Here is a 20,482-nt window from a genome sequence, read left to right on the forward strand (position 1 = left end):
ACTTCGTATGTGCACTTGACCAATAGTGAGCTCAGGCTGCAAGCGTTCGTTGAAGGCCTGCAGGCTTCTGCAGCTCGTGCAGAGCAAGCACACGGTTGAAACAGCTGATTAGAACAAGCATGAACGACTATTGGCCTTGCACCTCTCGCATTTTGTGACTATCGATGAGGATCGGATAACTGTTGACGTCGGTTGCAAACCATCAATCTTTGCGGCCAGAGATAACCCTCACAACGGCTTTGGTACTGGGAGGCTGGCCAGCAGATACATAGTGGAAACGAGAACGGACAGGCGACCTCCCGCGGCGGATGCTCGGGAGATGGCATAATGATCATTTTAAACACATGGAATTCGAAATCATCGGGCGGTCAACCCACCACTCGGAGCGTCTCCCCGGTGGCAGGGCCATCAGAGGAGAGATGAGCCAAGCGGGCGACTGTACGTTTCGGGCACGCGTTTATGGAAGCCCCGCTGTAGCAACCCAATGATCTACGGACGGGTCCCTGGACTGGCCAGCCAGGATTGTAGCGATGCTAGGCAGGGCAGGAAGGGAGAAGTGGAGGGGGTACGAGTACGATGACAAAGATGACGAGATGCGGAGAGCCAGTGATTCTTGTGTGACTCCAATTGCTTATCTGTTGCCATAACCACATACCTATAGTATACGAGGTATATCACGTACGAGAAAGAGGCGTGCGTGAGTTTTGGGCTTGTTGTGGGACGCACAACCGTTTGTGGACTATCTCTGTACTGGAACGGGTTGAGCCATGGCCCATAAGTAGTGTCTATGAGTGATGTGCATACTCTAGAGTCTGGACACGCTCATAGTAATAAAGATGAGACGACTAGAAGGAGAAAGACAGGCGAGTCCCACAAATGATGATTCCCGATGGCCCTGTAGTATGTGTAGAAAAGTGACAGTAGGGAGGGTATGAGAGGTGAAGAACTGTCGGAATAACGCTTCCCAAGGTATGGGAGAAGGATTTCAGTGTAGAGGAGATGGGCGTGGCGTACACGAGCAACGCCGCAGGGAGGGTTTGACGTCTGCAATTGCTTGGCAATTTCACAGATATGGAGACACTAAGCGTATTGGGTATAGCATGGATTCAACTCCAGCTCCCTCCCTGTCCACCACGTGCGAAGTACTTTTAGCTCCCAGCGAGTTTTTTCTCCTCTTTTCCCGCTTATCCTCTTCCAATCCTGTAACCTGGACCTTGTTCACACTACACTCTTACTCCTCTCCTCCTAACTCCTTACTCATCCCATCCCATACTGGCCTATTACCTGCTGCCCACTGCCTACATTCACCCCTAGGTACACTCGTTGTATGCTACTATTCGTATGATATCCAGGTATCAATGTATCTACACAGTACCATACCTGACGTTTCTTCACATAGTCATGTCATTGCTAATTCGATTAATATATATCTCCTAACTGCCACTGCCTGGAAACAGCACAGCGTACCGAGTACACAGTATAGAAACAAATTTGACTCTTCTTAACCCCTTCTCAGTCCCTGGTCCTCTTCCGGCCCACCCCCGTGTGGTTATCAGAGACCGTTGTCGTCGCTGTCATTGTACAATAGCTGTCGTCATCAGCATCGTCGTACCTCCCTGTCACCCTCCCCCCTTCCCTTCTTTTTTCTTCTGCTCAAGCCGCGACATCCCGCGACAAAAATATGACAGATACGATACACATCCACTACACTTGCGCTGAGTCCTGACTCCTCAGGCATCCATTACGCTCTCTCCCGTGTCATCTTCGGCCATTTCTCTGGCGTCCCACTGCCCGCCGCCTCGTTCATAGTATGCCAAGCAATGTCTTCGCCAAAAGCAGGACAAGCGAAAGAGCGGCGCGATAAGCGTCGCCCTGATCTTCCTTCTCCTGTAGCCCGTCGTGCCCGTCTTGGAGGAGCACCGCACCGCGCCTCCGTGGTCGGCCATTTCGCATTCAGATAAAAGGCCCCGTTCCTGCCATCGACAGAATAGGAAGTGGGCCGAGCCATCGTCGCCCGTCTTCGACCACCACGAGGCACACGCTTCTGGCTCTTGCTAGGTGTAATCTAGGTAGTGCTGCCTGTGGCGGCCTGCCAAATGCTATGTGAACAAGCTCTTAATCCTCTAGCTGCTATACTTGTACCTAATTGTTGCCTCTCGGAATGCCCAAAAGCCATGAGGCACGGAGGGCTTCGGAGACACACCACCGGCACCACCACCACGATGGGCGTGGGAGGGTCACGTCAATAACGTAGGTATGGTGCTGCTATTGATGCCGCCACTGGCTCTACGAAACTACAACTATCATGCCCGATTCCAGTAAGGTGTCTGCCGAAGCTCGCACGCGGGGAGGCGAGGATGAGGTCGCCTATGCCGTCGCCCACATAGCCATGATCCTGCAGACTTCTAATCAACGGTTCCTCCAACCTGTTTCCAAGCCTCATGGCTCGCCTCCAAGGTTTGAACGTGAAACCTCTTCCCCGCAGACAGCCACACGTGTGCTTACCACCATCTTGGGATCAACTCGCAGCAGCATTAGCGCATGGTCCAGTGCCGGCCAGGGTCAGGGATGGGCACCCACTGCACCCACTGCATCCTGGTTTGGATAGACACAGACCCGTCTAGGGGTGTCCTGGATGCTAGAGGCGCTATCCTCACCTGATAGTACGTTATGGCCTCGTCCCTGCCATGACTTGGGAGGCCCAGTCCCCTGGCGAAAGCTCAAAGCGTCGACCACCTGCGCTGTGCTTTTCCATGCCGTGCTGGATCCTGTCTTGTGGTAATTTCTCTAGTCTCTATTTACACCATAAACCCTCCCAGGCCCATGGGCAAGCCATCCGTGCACATTTCATATTTACATTAAACCCACGAGCACTCCACCATCCAATAAATCTGTATTCCAGGGAAGCCGTCGTCATCGTTCACTGACCAGCATCTTGAGCAAAGCGTCTGTTTGGGCCCGCCGCTTACATAGCAATTCGACAACACCTTTTCTATTCACCGCTTCTCCCGTCGCGGATCCTCCATGACTTCCGTACTACACTATCGCGACCCCATTGCCTGCCGGAGCTACGAGCCTATGAGTACGGCCAACTACGTTCCTAACAAGATGGCTACTCTGAAGCAGAGTTCGCCCTACGATGGCCATTCCTCTGGCTCCGAATCAAAGAAACAGCACACTCCTGGAGCCAAACGACGACCATCGAGAGCTGGCACCCGAAGCGTATCGACCCTCACAGCCGCACAACTAGAGCGCAAGAGAGCAAACGATCGCGAGGCACAGAGAGCCATCCGCCAGCGGACCAAAGACCACATCGAAGGCCTAGAGCGACAAGTCCGCGACCTCACTGCGAGACTTGACAGCAACCCTTCGACCAAAATGGTTGAGCTTACGAGGAGGAACGAAGAGCTTGAACAGGAGAATGCAGTGCTCCGAAGGCGGCTGTCTCACGCACTCGCAGCTTTGGGGGTCTCTGAACAAAACGCAGGTATGTATTGTAACGACGTCTGTTCTGCCATCAGAGCACAGATCAGATGTTTCTCGCTTCAGCCATGCGTATGCTTTCTTTTCTTTTGTTGTACGGGCCGCCGCCGTTTTGGTGCAGCCGAGGTTTGCTTTTTTATCCACAGCATCTCTCTTTGAGCAGATGTTTCTTTTTCCTGGGCGGTTCTTTTTCTTCTTACTCCTTGTCTTTTGTCCCAATCCGGCGCGTTGCAGGCTATGAGACAAGCGATCGTACGCTCTTTGGAGGCAATATGAAACAGCTCGCTGACAGCTATCAATCAGACACTGTAGTCCCGGGTGCAGGAAATACTGGTCTCCTTTCAGCAACAGGAGGTGCCCCTTCACCCAGTGATCGCATCCAAATGCTCAGCCAGCCCCGACGATCATCCACTGGCACTTCCAGAAGTGTCCATTCAGTGCCCGAGATGGCAACGCCCGCTTCCCAACCTGGACACTGGCAACCGCCGCACGCGTATCCCCCGAACATTTCCTCTCCGCACATTGAAACTTCATCAGGTATTGGCGAAGTCTCTGGCCAGCAAGACGGCGTGCGATACGGCGCCCACCAGAATTCCCACCCGCAGCATCACGCAGGATCATTGCCTGTCCAAGACCCAGCCCTCCATGCCGTTGATAACAGCGGCATGCCATACCCTGGCCCTTACGGAATGGACAGCAACTCTCGATCCATGTCGTACCCATTGGAAAATGCACAACTTGTCACTTCACAGCCCATGCAGATGTCTGGCTATGGAACCCCAACCTCAAACCCTTCTCCCCATCCCTCAGACTACCAGCGCCACATGAGCGTTCCTATGAACGCTCCTCAGGCGCCACACGCCCAGCACCCTCATCCTCATTCGCATTCACACTTGCAGCCTCAGCAACAGGCCCACTATACCTCTTACCCCAACCCAGGCCCTCAGGGGTACGCGCCCCAAGTGACCCATCCTGGCGAGATGCACATGATGGCCCCAGCCCCTCAATCGCAGCCTCAGATGATGGGTGAACAGGGCAACATGATGTATCATATGCCTCCCAATATGAAGGTTGAGCAACATTGACAGCGATGAGCATGTTTCGTCAACTGGCCGAGCTTGTTGCGGCGAGGCGTACAGTAGTGGGCGAGCAACAGGCGGTGTGATGACAAGCGTAGCATGCGATCCCTTCCGACATCTCAATCGGCAATCTGGACGGCCCTGACGAATTGTGTCTACAAGACCTTGACTTGCAGTTTCACTGTAACCCGCAAACACAGCACCTGCTGATTCATCCTTGGGATCAGTAACGCGGCTCGTGGAAATGCATCCCCCCGATCCAACTCGCTCTAACTATAGAGTTCGCATGGCCCAGTCATTACTGTACCAGATTCCTCCCAGTAACTGAAACAGCTCGCCCAAAGCCATCCCGCGCGTGGTGACTGTTTTGGAGGCTATGGCACCCATGTCGAGGCTATAGGTTTAGGTTGGTACAAATAATGCGACCAGTGTCGTAGCCGGCAGTCGTCCGTCTGTGGTCAGGGGGTCCTAGGATCGTACCCTGGTTCTGCTCTAAGCTCCGACCAGCGAGCCGAGACCCGGCATATTCTGACGAGGACCAGGATCCATTGGGCATCCCTACCCAGCAACCATCACACTTATCGTTTGCAATAATACCATTACTGTTTCCACCATCTCTAATGGCGATATGCAAAAAGAAAAGGCAATGGTTGTCGCAACTGGATCTGCCCGGGCAACACGGAGCACTCTCAACCACAACACCATTTGGATGGAACACGCAAAAGCTCTTCCCTTGGATGGATTGCTTATCACGGAAGCATACAGCCAGCCAGACGCGAACAATCTGCATCGGATAGTACACCAGCGCAAGCGCGGAGATGGCACAATTGGGCCAAGCGATACGTAGGTCCACTCGTCCATGGATTGACAGCAGCGACACGGCCAAACGGGTAGAGAGAAAGGCCGAACGGCGGATGGCAAGCCTGACGGTTGCCTGTGCATCCTCGTGCACCCTCACCCTCGTGCACATACCTCCAGGGCACACTACAGCACCGCATTAATTGCAATTTTTGTTCATGGTTCATTCAAAAAGTATCCACTTGATGATTATCATCATTGTCAAATTATCTGCTTTTGACCTTCAATTATTGTCGACTACTGCTGGCGACTTGTCTTAGGGGGTCGGGTCGTTCATCCCGGTAGTGCCGCAACCAATGGCCGTCCAGCCACACCGCATATCCCTCACACTTTTTTGTCGCCTCACCCAATCCACCAGTCACCCACCACGATGCTGCTGCAGGGCAATTCTTCACCATCTCCTCTGTGCAGCATCCACTGCCAGCCTCTGTCGTTCAGAGAAGGTGTCGCGCGACTGGGTGTACATCATGCCTTAGCGGCTGCAGCTTGCTGTGCGCGGATCTGAGCGAGTAACTCCGGGTACTGCAGGAGTCGAGTCAATTATTAGAGCTCAACAAAACGTCAATAGCAGAGACTTACCCATCTCTCACCGACATCCGGATGGCTCTTGACCCTGTTCATCAAAGTTGCCTCCCCGAGGTGTCCCCATCGGCCTTTGACGAAGGTGAATTCGACCTCATCTCGCCTTGCTTTCCTCGCCTCGTCCCTGAGTTTCAGCACATCTGCAGGCACATCCATGGCCTCGAACTTGGCGTCGTAACTGACTCCCTGAAAGAATGGCACTGAGAATCGAGGGCCATCCCCCTTCCTCGGACTGAGCACACGATGCGTCGTCGATGCGCAAACGCCATCAGTCAAGGCCTCCATTCCCTGGCCAATTGCCACAACGAGGGTACCGTCAATGGGTTTGCAATCGACCCATTCGCCTCTGGCATTCTGGGCCTGCAGACCAGGCTGATCGCTCGCCTGCAGCAGATAGCTCGTCAACATGCTGTCTTTGTGCGGGCCAACGCCCTGTCTCTTGATCTCCCACTTCTTCCTATCGATCTCGCTTGCTCCTTCAGGCAGATCTGGAATGTCGACTTCGGGGTACTTGACAATCTTGAGCTTGTGCTGCTGATGCTCGTCGAAGAATTTGCTGAAAGCATCGGGGGCGAGGCCGATGGCTTCTGCGATGAGAGAAGTGAATAGCTCGGAGATGTCTGACATGCGACGCATGTATTCCTCATAGACCGGACGGAATCTTGGGAGATGCTGTGGCGAAGGCCATTGGTTGGGGGCTAGTAGATTATGGTAAAGTGGTGCCTCTGGACCTGGAACAGGGTGAGGCGTGGAGAGATCGAGTTGTTCGCGGTGGTCGGTGTTCAGAGCTGTGGTTTCATTATCGAGCTGCGGCAAGATACTTGTCAGTAACGGCCTTCATTATCAGACGAAACTAAGAGACGAAAACATTAAGACGAGACGAAAAGAGAAAAGAAAAGACCAGGAAGCACGACAGAAGTAATGGAACGGTGGAGGATAATAACGGTACGATATGGTATTTGGGAGAGGAGGATCGATCATGTGTCGCGATTCATCGAAAGCATTGTAATTTTTGGCCTGCCGCCGCTGCTGCTGTTGCTCCCGAGAGATACCCGATTTCCCTTCATCTTTTTGGTTTTTTTATTGGAGTTTTATCGAGCATCATCGTTTCGCTTTTTCTTGAAAGTTATGGCTCTTGCATCCGTGGTTGTTTTTTTGCTTTCCTTTTCCTTTGGTGGTTCATGTGTGCCATTTAATGTCGACTACGCGCTTTCTTGTATATCATTTGCCCCTCCTCTTTAGCATCGCATGATTCCCAACTTGCTCTTCACCATCTTGCATTAATACTCCTCTTTTTTTCCCTAATATCTCCTTTCCCTAATGAACGAAATACCAGTCTTATTGCATATCCAGAACGCCACCGTCCATCTCTTTAGCCCTTTGCACAGTGTAGTGTAGACACACGTACATATAAGATATACCCTTTTGTCTTTTCTTCAGATATGAGTCTTCCTCGTGCTTACCTTGTAGTGATCCCGTGTTTCCTTTTGGGCAGTACCGGCTTTCATACCATACCTTTTCCCCGCCGACATTCCCTGCGGTTTGCATGTCCCGTATCTCGAGCCTCACACGCTAACTCCACGCCACGACTATCAAACCTCCAAGTTCCCCAAAAGAAAAGGAAGAAAGAACATTCGAACCAACAAAACAAGAAACAAGAAAAGAAAAAAACATCACACTCACCCTACTCCACCCGAGAAAGCTCTTCTGATTCTTCATCTCGATCCTCTCCTTCTCTTCGTCCGGGAGGTTCTCGAAGAACCCCTTGCACTCCGCGATCACGTCCGCGATCAGCGTGTCCGGCAGCCCCGTGTCGGAGATGTAGAGGAAACCGACGTTGAGGAGCGCAGCGCGCAGGTCGTGCAGGAACTGGGGTTTTGTTGTTGGGGAGAGGGCGGCGGAGAGGGGGAGGTTGGGGAGGGTTGTGAATGTTGGGGGTGGGGTTTGGGGGGCCATTGTTGTTGAGGGGAGGGGAGGGGGAGGGTGTTGGAGGGGATGGATGGATGTGTGATGTGAGGTGTTTGAGGTGCTGAGGTGGTGGTGGTGATGTGTATGGGGATTCCCGATGTCGGGTGAGGTGAGGCAGGTCAAGATGTATACAAGTTGAGGTATGTATAGTAGAGTATAAGTATAGTAAGAGAAGAAAGGCAAAGTCAGGGTAGAGATGGAAGGTTTAGTATTGATATGAAATCGGCATGATCTTTTTTTATTCCTATTCCGAACGCCGTCAGGTAGATTGATGTAGATATACGAGTAGCAAGTGGTGGTGAGTTGGCGAGCGATGACGTGCTCGGCGCCGGTGCAATGGGAGTACCTCGTAGTTGTAGTGGTGGTGGAGGGACGAGTATGACTTTGGGGATGGCATGACCACACGGGTATAACCGCATGTACAAGTAGTGTGTAGTCAAGTAATAAGCATACATCCTCGGATCTCGTAAGAACCCAATACCCAACACTTGTAATTCGTCAAAGTCAACCTCCTAGCGATCCTTTCCCCGCCTCACTCAGTCGCTCGCTCGCTCGCTCGCTCGCTCGGGTCCCGTGACCCACAACTCGGTACTTGTTCATGTTCAACATCAAGATACTTTGTGTTGCTCGGGTGTGAACCTTAGTATCGAGCCATCCACTTGACGGTCAGAGCAAGCGCGGTCAGCTTGAGACCGCTGATGAGGAATACGGCGCAGGCTTCGAAGAACATGGTGGCGCTTGGTGGATATATGTCCCTTTTCGTACACGGTCGATCGATGTGACGGATCTTTCGTATGCAGCGGTGGATAAATCACCCCTTCGGACTCGAAGAACCTGTTAAGTCAAGTTCGGAGAGGATTAGGATGGCTATCCGCAAGCGGTAATCAGGATAGTATAAGAATGGTAAGGTAAAGTTTGTTAAGGCGGCTCTCGAATAGTGTAAACAGGCAGCTTTTCGTGATCCACAAAGATCGAAGACATGAACCTCTTGAATGCTTGATTGCCTGGTCGGTGGAAGAAAGAAGGGAGCAAACGATCAAATGGGCTTCACTTTCTGAATCCAGAAAAAACTTGGAATTCGAAGAACTGGGGCCCAACGCTCTTTATGAAAGAACGCCGAAAGGGTCCCGCTTCAAGCCGACAGGGACAAACCCACTCACCACGACCATTAGTTACCTGTACAATAATGACTGACCACACAAGCGAGCAGGAGTGGAACACGCGCAGCCCTCGTAGTGGCTCCTCTCAACTCGACAAGATCCACAAGGCATTAAGCTGAATGAGAGAACTCAGTCATTCATTAGCTGAGACAGGCCGTGAGGAAGGATGATGGCTGATGGCTGTGTGGATCACGCCTCACGCATCACGCTCAACATTCAAACATCGTCGACGTCCCCCCGAGTAACTATGAACTCCCATCCGGGTGGTGCCTGCTTCTGGGGCGTCATCTGACCAAGACCCTTTCTCCACGTTTCCCGCTTCCCCCACAAAGATTAGATCAATCAATCATTGTTAAAGTCCATCTTGTCCACTGGACAGTCACCACGATTCAATCAATCATCAATGCATTCGTTGATTCGCTTGCAAATGTCGCGTCCCGATTCCTGGGTGCTCCTCCGTGCGTGGGATGAGAAGAATAATATTGGATATGGGCCCTGAGTACCTACATACGCGAGTACGTACGTACGCAGGTGGTGACCATTCAGTTCGGTCCACGAGGGCGCGGCTAATGCGCCTCCCGCCCAAAGGAGCAAGCACTGAGCATAAAACAACCATCAGCATCAGCAACGAGCATAAATAGGTGCAACCTCATTATTCGCTGACGCCGCATCACAGTCTCGCAGCTAACTGCCGCTTCATGAAAATAACATTCTATGCAGGACTCTATTTATTCTGTTCCTCTTCATAAGTAGTCGTATAAATACTTTGAAGGTAGTGTATTATTAGCATAACAACCCTCTCTTTACACCCGCCCCGCGCGCACACCCCCATCCCCACCCCCCGGAGCCGAAATACAAACCCATAAGCATCGGCATCCAACACCGTTGCCGCTCGCTGTACGACATGCACTCCCCCTCGCCGCATCGGAGAATTAACAAAATCAAGCCACACAATATCACCCTCCCGCTTGGAAAAAAAAGAGAAACGATAAAACACAGGGTCCATGAATAATGCAAGGACCCGACGGGTTGGGTGAGTGGGAATCAGCATGACGGGAACGCTTAAACTCGGTGTATTCAGCCTGAGGTCTTGAGAGCTTCACTGGGTATACCGGGAGGTTGTATAGTCAGGGGCCCGGGTGTATGTGTATGTATGACAGTTGAGGAAGTGGGGTTATGTAAACTGTGCATAAATGTATCTGAGATTTCGTTGTGCTTGGTCGGCGGATGTCTTGTGTTTCGATTACGATAAGTGTGAAGGCGGTTTGTCTTTATGCGAGCTCGCTGGATGGGTACTGTATCGGTAATTTTTGTAGGTAGAACACTTGCTTTACGTCATTTGCACATTTTCATGTTGTGATACTTGATTCTATTCTTTTTGCTGTTGTGATAAGGCTTATGCCTCCCATGATACTTTTACCATAGCCATCGCTACCATTGTCGTGGTGGCATTCACCTCGTCACGTCGAAGGGGAGAGTATTTAAGAGCAGGAATTTTTAGGGGTTGTCATTGCTAACTAATGGTTACTTGATCTAGATTCCGACCTCACAGGATTAGAACACAGCAAAAGTATGATGATGCAAAGAAGAGACACATCATCCCACGTTACCTGGGGGTGCCTGCCTGCCTGCCTGCCCCGCTGTGATGCAAGAAATCCGAATCGAAAAGCAGAATACAAAACCACCGTAGAGGAAAGGGAAACATTGGAACTTAGACATTAAAATCCAATCCGATAAGAAAATGTAGAGGGGTTCGGAGTCGTCCTGCATACAAGCCCTTTTCCTACGACGACCACTCTCTCTGACACACCGTTGTCCTCCTTCGTTATTAAAAGGGTATCAAAACAAATCATTTCTCGTTAAATGAGTCCAACCATCGCAACCCTCCGGGAGCCACAATCATATCGTTTATCGCTTCTCTGGCGGGTAGTAGGCGGGCTGGCCTTGGATTGACTCTCCAACACCAGACTTATAGCTTGGGGGTGCGGCATTGCCATACCCAATCTGACCAGCAACGCCGGGAGTTTGATTCGACGGGACACCAGTGTTCGACTCGCCGTTCTTCTTGAACTCGGCGGGAATCTCGCCACCATCCCCTCCGCCAACGACGACTTGGCCTCCACCCTTGACTCTTCCGACGACCATGCCCTTAGCGACTGATTTGATGACAGCCCGCCTGGATACGCCGGTAACATCAATATAGACGAGTCCGACGTTCTTGACACCCCCTGCGAGGTCGCCAGCGATGCTACCAGCTTCGGATCCGTATCTGTGTCCAACAGCGGCAGACGCCGCGGCGCCGCCGTGCGTCAGTAGCGTCTTTCCCGAATGCGCGATGCCGTCCGCGACAGTCGAGAACGCTATCATCGACTTGTTCAGGAGACCAGGCTTGTACGTGGTATTGGGAGTGCCGTCCGGGTTCATACTCTTGGAATGCTTCGCTTTCTTCCCCGCCATGCCTGCGCCGATGTTTTGTGCGTACTTGGTCACCTGTCCGACCGTTTTGGCGGAGAACCCAGCGACGCCATAGGTGAAGTTGTTGATCTTGCGGACGCGCTCGTGGGTGGTCGCCTGGAACACCATGGGCTTCTCGTTCGGCTTGGTCTTATTCATGAAACCCTCTGCTCCAGAGACCATCAGGTTGCTGAGGTAGCTGGACCCGGTCACGATGAGTCGGGAGGCGGCCGCGGCATTCTGAACCAGGCCTGACTCCTTGTATGCAGGGTGGCGGGCCATTGACAGGTAGTCCTCGTCCATGGGCTTGATATCGATCCGCTTGCCGTCGGGGGATACGACAATCTCCACGGGATCTTGGCCTGCGTTAGTAAGAAAAGAAATCACACCAGAGAGCAAGTTTAACCAACCTTTCGAGCCGTGTTTGATCTTGGGGTCCTCGACAATCAAAGCTCCTTCTGCCAGTTCACCCACGACACTCCCGTTGTCCTCGTCGATCAATACAATCTCGCCTCCTCTGTCATTGCCAATGTAGCCCTCTCCTGGGGCATAATCGGCGGGGTTATATGCTTTGGGTGCGCCCTTGGACGGTACAGGTGCCTGTGCGCGTTCCAAGAACGCCGTGCACTGTGCGAGAATAGTCTCGAATGTGTCAACGTCCTCTTGGGTGACGGAACCAGAACCTTTGCCCAGCGGTGGGAACTCGATCCTTGTGAACGCTCCGCTCTCAGGACCGAGGTCCCATCTTGGAATTAAATAGCTTCGCGGAGGCTGGTGGTAGATCTGGGTGGTCGCGGGGAGAGGGAGGTCAAGCTCAGGAGGAAGATTCAAGTGTAGATAGAAGTCCTCTTCCGGAGCTTCATTCTGACCCTGTGCGTTGCTCAGGCCAGCGAAAGGCGAATTGGTAGGGACCATCAACAACGACAGTGTTTGTCCGCCAGATGGCGTGAGGGAGGATTCCTCGCCCTGCTGAATATGGTAGGCTCTGATGCCTCCGATCGAGTAGAGGAGACGGGGGTCGCTTTGGCTGCTCATGATGCAGACGGTTGCGTACTCAACAAGGGGTTGAAGTGCTGCGGGGCCGAGAGTCTCGTGTGTTTGGAGGTGTTGAGGACGGTGAAACAGAACTATCACGTAGGTAAGGTGATATAAGGAGGAGAGAAGAGGAGGGGACAGGAGAAGAGTAGGAAGAAAAGGGAATGGGAATGAAAATAGAACGGATATGAGGGGTGAAGATTTGGCTATTTTTGTATGCCCAGTGCTGCATGAGGACGGTTTTATGGGCACGCACTGCACGCAAAGCAGCAGCAGCCAAGCGTCTCGTCCTGATGTTTGAATCGCGGGCGCTTAATTGATACGTCATGCATGCCTTCCCAATCAGGTATAGCTGCACTCGCCACAATCTCATGTGTGGCGGTGCAGAAGGGTCTTCCACCTTCGAAAAACGTCTAGACTTGCTTCGATCTTTCGGCTTCTCTCCTCTGTGCTCTGCTTATTGACCGCACAAACTGATCAGCGGCGATCCCGACACAAGACCTGAGGTTTGAAAATTCCAAATGCCGTTCGTGTTTCCCTTGTTGACTTCCAGTAGCATAGCCACAGCCACAAACCGACCGTCACGAAGGCCAGCGAACCCAGTTCTTCCAAGGGAGACAGACCTTGGTTTAGTGTCGGAGATCTGCATGCACAAACGTCACCATCGAACTACGTTCTAAGAGGCCTACATCATTGCACGTGAAACTGGTATATACGTACCTACATAGTAGAGAAAAATATTTGCGGATACAACAAGTGAATGTACTTCAAAATCGCCTGCAGGGTGGTATCATCTACCCGTAGCATTGCGCCGTAATAAATCATAGCAGAGAAAATGCTCAGAATCGCGTCCCAAATGTGTTTTACCATGGTCAAAACTCCTCGAACCCCTTCAACGCCGTCATGATAAGGCAGGTAAAGCTATGCGGTCACAAAGCCTCGAATCTAGTGGTGCATGAGGAAGTCGACATATGCAGAACAGAAAGTAACAAACGATCCTCCCAAGTATGTTCGAGTCGCACTCTTCCGTCTGAAATTGCGCCAGGCGACCGCTAGGTCCTCCTCGTAGCGATGACGGAACTTTAGCTTGTTCTATTGTTACAAACATAAGTCCGAGTGAATGCATCTTCAGCTACTGTTCGTGCTGGTATGCATTGGCATTCCAGGGGTGTGATGGGTTCCACCACCACTGGAGTTAGTCTGCTTTTTCTTCTCCTTCTTCGCCCAGCGTACTATCATAGTCAGTATGATACAGTCGGAGATGTAGGGGAATACTCACATCCGCAAGCGTTGCATAATGTTTTAGGTCCGTTCGGACCCTTCCTCCACTCTGGTGAATCCAGGGTACCGCAATCTGTGCAGACATATTCATCGGCGATTTTCAGCTTCTTCTTCTTATCCGACGAACTTCTGCCGTCCCGGTCAAGAGATATCTGAATGCCAGCATCTCCGCGAATGAGCAATGGGCTGGCGTCGCCGGTACTGATACCCTGCGATCGCTCCCCATCCCGATATCGCAGACCAGTGAGCATTTCAATCGTCTCCAGATGTGTCGCCCCTTCGTAACGTGCCATCTTATCGTTAATACTATCTGGCTTGCTGGCCGCAAGTGCTTCGTCGAGATTTTGCCGGGTGAGAGCAGTATTGGAAATGACCGGCTTCGCTGGTGGCGGCATAGCAATGTATGCCGCAGACTGGTTATCGCTCTCTGTTTGGCCGTGCGATTCTGAAACTGTAATGGATGTTCCATCCGGCTTCCGCACCCACGAGCTGTCCTGTCCTTCTGTCTCCTCTTGTTCCTCACGTTTCAGCTCTGCTATCCGCTTCATGAGCCTCTCATTCTCGATCTTGTGTTCCAGGAAGGAATCCAACAGCGCGGCATTTTTTGTAGGATACGGTCGAGACATCATGAAAAATCCGCGACAGTTGTGACCGGGAGGAAGAAAGGGTTGCGTCGGTTCGTTATGGCTCAAGTGGGGATGTCCGTGAGATTCGAAAATGATCCAAGACTCGTCCATCTTACGGAAGCGGTAGAAAAAGCGTAGTGGGTGACCGGTCGCGATGGACTCGTTGAATTCCTTCACGAATATGCCGCTATCGTCAGGGTGTATGAATTCGCCAATGAAGCGGTTGATTAACTGTGACGGTTCGTATCCGGTCAGGGCCTTGCACGACGGCGAAACGTAGATAATCCTGCCATCCGGTGTCAATATGTGCAAGAAGTCCCGTAGTTCTTCCAGCACTCGCTGGGACCAATTCCTTCTCTTTGTGAACTCCGTGAGAGTGCTTCCTGAGGGGTTCAAGCTTGGTGCACCAAAGCCTGTGGGTAGCGGTCCTGCACCTGCTCCAGTCCCACTTGCGTCCTGTGTAAGAGCGAAGGCATCCCCGGACCCGTCCGCAGGAAGACCTTGTTGCATCGACTGTTGTTGAGATGCGAACTGGGCGAAGGAGGCTTGGGAGGCGGGGTTCTGAACGTCTGGATCCATTTGAGCGAGGTCTATCCCCATCATATCGACATCGAGACTAGGCACCAGTCCAGTGCCTTGGTCGGTAGTCAGGTTCGGAATAGGAGGAGGCGCAAGGCTTGCCATCTATGAGAAAGCCCTGGATCAGCATGGTTCGAATTTGAGGCACCCACAGAGGGACATGGAAGACGACTCACTTCAGCGGGGAGTGAACCGCCATTTTGGTACATGGCTAACTGCGACCATGGGAACACAGAATAGTGTTGTTTGGACGAAGTTTACTTAAGTGAGGTCGTGAAAATGAGGGTCTACTATCTGGCGTGGGAAGCGTGAGCGACGGGTGCATCGTTTCACTATGGCCAGTCTATCTTCGTCGACATCTCTAGTCGGTAGAGCCCTGGCGATCGGTGATCCTATGGCAATTCGTTACATCAGACATGCTTGGCGTCACGTGAGTCCGCGTAGTGGTATCGACTGGGGTTCTTTAGGTGGCGCGTCAAGGCAGCGACAGGACTTGGAACTTTAAAAGTCACGACCTACAACTACCTCTTCATGTACAACTCTCATCTTCGATTCAACCACAACTTCTGAGAGGGTTGCCATTGTGCGTAGTGATACTGTTCGTAGGCCTGCGCGAAGCAGTGCATAGCCGGCAGAATGTCTAAGATCGACAAAATGAGTATCCTGGGCATCCGCTCATTCAGCGACAAGAAGTCCCAGTCGATACACTTCACTGGGCCTCTTACTCTGATCGTAGGGTGGAACGGTTCTGGAAAGACAGTAAGATAGAGCAGAAAAGTTTCGTGCAATGTTTTATGGCCTAACTTCCCTTTACAGACTATCATTGAATGCCTCAAATATGCTACGACTGGCGAGCTGCCTCCCAACAGCAAAACCGGCGGAGCATTCATTCACGACCCGAAGGTAGGTATATCGAGATCGAGCTCAAGGCTCTAGCCCCACTAAACTATTTTACTAACTACGTGTCAGCTTGCCGGCGAGAAGGAGGTCATGGCAGAAGTCAAGATGTCATTTCGATCCACGTCAGGAGCTCGTATGGTGGTGTCCCGCCGTTTGCTACTAACGATGAAGAAGACCACACGAAGCCAAAAGGCGCTAGAAGGCTCCCTTATGATCCACAAGGACGGCGAAAAGACATCTGTCTCAACACGAGTAGCCGAGCTTGATCAGATGATTCCACAGTACCTTGGTGTTTCTAAAGCTGTTCTAGAGAATGTCATCTTCTGTCACCAAGACGAGAGCTTATGGCCTATGAGCGAACCTTCGGTGCTCAAGAAGAAGTTTGACGAGATCTTCGAAGCCCAGAAATACACCAAAGCGATTGAAAACATCAAGGTACTGCGGAAGAAGCAAAATGAAGAGCTGGGGAAAATGAAGATCATCGAGCAACACGCCAAAGAAGACAAGGACAAGGGCGATCGCTCAGAGAAGCGACAGGCTGATCTGTACGACCAGATCACCGAATTACATGACAAAGCAGAGACTGTAGAGCGACAGGCTGAAGAAGCCGAGATCCAAACCAAAGACTCATTCGCGCATGCCGCCAAGTTCGAGCAAGTAGTAGCACAGCTCAACGGCAAACGGATAACCCTGGAAGCCAATTTACAGAGCGTTAAATCGCTGGAACATAATCTGAAGCAAATGGCAGAAAGCGAAGAAGAACTTGAATCAATGCTTGAGAAGTACGAAGAGCGCGTGGGAGTATATGAGAAGCAACAGGAGACTCTGCGTGCGCAATATGCTAAAGTCAAGCATGACCAGGAAGATATTCGCAGATCATTGGGCCTGAAACAATCAGAAATCGGAAAATATGAGGCGCAGAAGGAAGAACATGAGCGGCAGATTGAGAAGAGGGAAACGCTCGTTCAACAAGGGTCAAAACGTCATGGCATTCGCGGATACGATTATGAAGTAACGGGAAAGCAGGCCCAGGAGTTCATTGAGATCCTGGATAAACTATCAAGAGATCAGAGTCGAGCACTTGAACGAGCTCGAACGGAGGCTCAGGAGGAATTGCGAAATGCCCAAAAGGCAGTCAACCAACTCAATGAACGCAAATCGGCCCTCGTTCAGAGTAAAGAAATTTCGCGTGCCCAAACCACGTCCAACGATGCCAAAATCTCGGGCTTTCAGCGGTCGCTAGATCAGATAAAGATCGATGAAGGTGGCGAGGCTACCCTGAACGAGAGAAAACAAGAGACCGAGAAGCGACTGAAAACCGCAATTGACGAGGCAGAGTCTAGCAGGTTCGATGCTCGTATTCAAGAAGCTGACGACATCGTGCGGAATCTCGACATCACAAAAGAACGTCTAGATGCCGAGCTCGTCGATGCTACTCGACTGGCACGAGATTCGGCGCAAATTGACTACGCGCAAGATGAGTTGAAAGGAGCAAAACACGGTCTAGCGACCATGACGAAAGTACATGGAGCAAAATTGTCGGAGCTTATCGATTCCAACTGGGATGAAGCCACTTTGCAAACGTCCTTCGACCAGGTGGTTGATGGAAAGGGCGAGAAGGTCAGGGAAGCCGAACAGCGACGCGATGTAGCCCAGACCAAGCTTGACAAGATTAACTTCAGAATGTCATCGTTAGAATCCGACCAGAAGAAGAAACGTTCAGATCTTCAAAAATACGAGAAAAGCGTTCGCGATGCCATTGGCCAGGACGAAATTTCTGAGTTCGACGAATATCTGGAGAACCTTGAAAGAGATTACGAAATGTCAACCACAGATCAGGCCAAATTCCAGGCACAGGTTGATTATATGCGGTCTTGCCTGAAGACAGCTCAGGATGACGATGTCTGTCGCCTTTGCAGAAGGTCATTACAAGACAACAAAGCCCAACATTTCTCGAGAGCAGGCTTCATTGCGAGTATCGAGGGCATCATTGACAAAGCCCAGAAGAACGCGCAGACCATAGATAATGTTGACGAATTGTTCGCTCAACTGGAAACGGTACGCAGTGCAAAACCGAGCTACGATCTGGCCGTCCGCTTGCGAGACCTCGAGCTTCCAGCTATTCAATCGGAATTAGGAGAGGTGACCTCGGAACGCAATTCTATCAATAGACAACTAGAAGAGCACGACGGAATTATCCACGAATTGCAGTCGGAGAAGCAGAACATTGAATCCTTGTCTAAAGATGTACGGTCAATCACGAGCTATTGGCAGCAGGAGCAGGAGCTCGTTAAAAAGATCCAGACTCTCACGGAAAAGCAAAAGGCAGCTGGCTTGTCACGGGGCATCGATGCGATTCAAGCAGAATTGAAGAAAATCAGTGAAGAAGCCAGGGCAGCAAAAACAACATTGAGCCAACACACGACGGAGCGGGAAAAGTCGCGGAACCTCATTCACAACCTCGAGGTCAAGATCAGGGATGTCAACGCAGAGTTGAGCAGCGCCCAAACTAAACTCAAGGAAAAGCGTGCTCTTGCAGATCGCATAGAGGAATTAAGAACGCACAACAACGATCAATGGGAGATAATTCGTAAGAATGACCAGGAAATCCAAAGTCTGACTCCTCAAATAGAGCAGGCGGAGATTGCATATGAGAGCGTCGAGCGCCGTACTTCAGAGCGGAACAACCGCTTGCAGGAGGAAGCCTCACGGTTATCGGACACTGTGCGTTTGTTGCGCGAAACTGACCAGATCATCAATGCATATATCGACCGGAAGGGGCCGCAACAACTTGCCAGAACGCAAGCGGAGATCCAGAGTCTCAATGATGATCTTGAGCGGATGGATGAGGAAATTCTTAGCGTTACTCGGCAAGTGAAAAAGATCGAAGACACCCTCCGCGATACTGATAATACCAAACGCTCTATCAGCGACAATCTTCATTATCGCAAGGCAAAAGCATCTCTGCAAGGACTCCGCAGTGAGATTCGAGAATTAGAATCTCAGAACGCTGAGAACGATAAGGAGCGATATGAGCGGGACGGAGAGCGATGGCGAAACGAATGGAACCGTCTGAGCACCGAGAAAGCAGCCATATACGCAACGCTCAAGACTAAAGACGATCAATTAGCCGAGCTAATTGAGGAGTGGAAGACTGAATACCAAGATGCTGCTCTCAAGTATCGCGAAGCTCATATCAAGGTTGAGACGACAAGGGCGGCAGTGGAGGATCTTGGACGGTATGGCGGCGCTTTGGACAAAGCGATCATGAAATATCACACGCTGAAAATGGAGGAGATCAACCGCATTGCGGAGGAGCTATGGAAGAATGCATACCAAGGAACCGATGTCGATACAATCAGAATTCGATCCGACAACGAAACTGCAAAAGGCAATCGTTCCTATAACTACCGCGTCGTCATGGTCAAACAGGAGACTGAAATGGATATGCGAGGCCGTTGCAGTGCGGGACAGAAGGTTCTTGCAAGTATCGTCATTAGACTTGCTTTGGCCGAATGTTTCGGCACCAATTGTGGTCTCATCGCCCTGGACGAACCAACCACAAACCTTGATCAGCAAAACATCCAAGGCCTTGCTCGTTCTTTATCTGAGATCATCAAGGTTCGCCGAAGACAAGCCAACTTCCAATTGATCGTTATTACCCACGACGAACAGTTCCTGAGGGAGATGAATTGTGGAGATTTTGCGGATATCTATTGGCGGGTGGATCGAAATGAGAACCAGACCTCCAAGATTGAGCAACAAAGCATTTCAGAGGTTGTATAAACGCGCTCTTCCTTCGTCAATATCACCCGGAGTATCGGCTATTTATTCTTCATGTTTTCCATGTGTCTTCAGCGGCATTCGGGGCGTTCCAGGTAGTCAGACGGAGGTTTGCTTTGTTTGCAGATCTGATTTTTCAGACACAGGCTTCTAGTATCAATTGCATCGTAGGGTGAAATATAACAGAGCTATACTATGAACGTAAGAGAGATCATGCGTGAAGCTTCATGACCGAGGCTATAGTTCGATCGCTATGTCTAGCAATATGACTCAATTACATCTTTGTCTTCTATAGGGCAGATGTTGTATATTGGCCCCTTTCGAGGCTTAAGATTCTGCAGCGTATGAACGTTCATGTACATCAATCCGTTTCTAGGGAATCATATCCATGATCGAATTGTGCTTATCTTTTTTGTTTTAACAAGAACGGTGAATTTTCGATGTCACACTATTGAAGACTTTGAAGAAAAGCAACGATTGGTTGTTGTTCCCCTCCACTGGCCAAGTTTGGACTGTGCTACAGGCACGGTTTGCAGAGTGATTTCGACCAACGCATCCACCCACATAGACACATCATAACACGTCTCGGGTGTTTGCAATTGAACAAGCACTTCACTCCCGTCTTCGAGGATGAGCAACATGGGTGACTGAGGTTCTCACATGTTCGTCTGGTGCTTAATTTGCTCTCACCTCT

General features: G+C 51.0%; 6 protein-coding genes across 6 annotated transcripts; 2 read left to right on the plus strand and 4 right to left on the minus strand.

Annotated features, from left to right (window-relative positions):
- Positions 1-3,024: 3,024 nt before the first annotated feature.
- BU24DRAFT_389064 (uncharacterized protein) lies at positions 3,025-4,908 on the plus strand (the record flags this gene model as incomplete). The annotated part of the gene is made up of 2 exons (XM_033525027.1): positions 3,025-3,487; positions 3,829-4,908. The coding sequence occupies 2 exons, from the start codon at positions 3,025-3,027 to the stop codon at positions 4,566-4,568; spliced, it is 1,203 nt and encodes a 400-aa protein (XP_033385981.1). The 3' UTR covers positions 4,569-4,908.
- On the minus strand, positions 4,763-5,708 carry BU24DRAFT_154846 (uncharacterized protein). The gene has a single exon (XM_033521314.1). It carries the CDS (start codon positions 5,530-5,532, stop codon positions 4,957-4,959), a length of 576 nt encoding a protein of 191 aa, XP_033385982.1. The 5' UTR covers positions 5,533-5,708; the 3' UTR covers positions 4,763-4,956.
- Positions 5,709-8,056, minus strand: BU24DRAFT_154862 (Clavaminate synthase-like protein). Its single transcript, XM_033521315.1, has 3 exons — positions 7,686-8,056; positions 6,000-6,809; positions 5,709-5,942 (listed from the first exon to the last, which is right to left on the minus strand). Exons 1-3 carry the CDS (start codon positions 7,956-7,958, stop codon positions 5,886-5,888), a joined length of 1,140 nt encoding a protein of 379 aa, XP_033385983.1. The 5' UTR covers positions 7,959-8,056; the 3' UTR covers positions 5,709-5,885.
- A 2,982-nt stretch (positions 8,057-11,038) lies between these two features.
- Positions 11,039-12,619, minus strand: BU24DRAFT_345703 (uncharacterized protein; the record flags this gene model as incomplete). Its single annotated transcript, XM_033523454.1, has 2 exons — positions 11,039-11,946; positions 11,995-12,619. 2 exons carry the CDS (start codon positions 12,617-12,619, stop codon positions 11,039-11,041), a joined length of 1,533 nt encoding a protein of 510 aa, XP_033385984.1.
- Positions 12,620-13,747: 1,128 nt separating this feature from the next.
- On the minus strand, positions 13,748-15,036 carry BU24DRAFT_343348 (uncharacterized protein; the record flags this gene model as incomplete). Its single annotated transcript, XM_033523365.1, has 2 exons — positions 13,748-13,851; positions 13,899-15,036. 2 exons carry the CDS (start codon positions 15,034-15,036, stop codon positions 13,748-13,750), a joined length of 1,242 nt encoding a protein of 413 aa, XP_033385985.1.
- A 583-nt stretch (positions 15,037-15,619) lies between these two features.
- Positions 15,620-19,791, plus strand: BU24DRAFT_440542 (DNA repair protein rad50; the record flags this gene model as incomplete). Its single annotated transcript, XM_033530375.1, has 9 exons — positions 15,620-15,864; positions 15,922-16,008; positions 16,075-16,146; positions 16,177-16,257; positions 16,288-16,371; positions 16,411-16,440; positions 16,483-18,147; positions 18,190-18,252; positions 18,283-19,791. The coding sequence occupies exons 1-9, from the start codon at positions 15,742-15,744 to the stop codon at positions 19,789-19,791; spliced, it is 3,714 nt and encodes a 1,237-aa protein (XP_033385986.1). The 5' UTR covers positions 15,620-15,741.
- Between the last annotated feature and the right edge of the window lie 691 nt (positions 19,792-20,482).

The sequence above is a fragment of the Aaosphaeria arxii genome (assembly GCF_010015735.1).
Source record: "Aaosphaeria arxii CBS 175.79 unplaced genomic scaffold BU24scaffold_3, whole genome shotgun sequence".
In the NCBI taxonomy this organism is placed as follows: domain Eukaryota; kingdom Fungi; phylum Ascomycota; class Dothideomycetes; order Pleosporales; genus Aaosphaeria; species Aaosphaeria arxii.

Bases quoted from the DNA above. Each gene is read 5' to 3' on its own strand.
- BU24DRAFT_154846 (XM_033521314.1), bottom strand. From the start codon at position 5,532: ATGTGCACGAGGGTGAGGGTGCACGAGGATGCACAGGCAACCGTCAGG.
- BU24DRAFT_154862 (XM_033521315.1), bottom strand. From the start codon at position 7,958: ATGGCCCCCCAAACCCCACCCCCAACATTCACAACCCTCCCCAACCTC. The intron at 6,810-7,685 runs GTGAGTGTGATG...ATCTTGCCGCAG, and splicing joins GCTTTCTCGGGTGGAGTAGG to CTCGATAATGAAACCACAGC. The intron at 5,943-5,999 runs GTAAGTCTCTGC...CGACTCCTGCAG, and splicing joins CGGATGTCGGTGAGAGATGG to TACCCGGAGTTACTCGCTCA.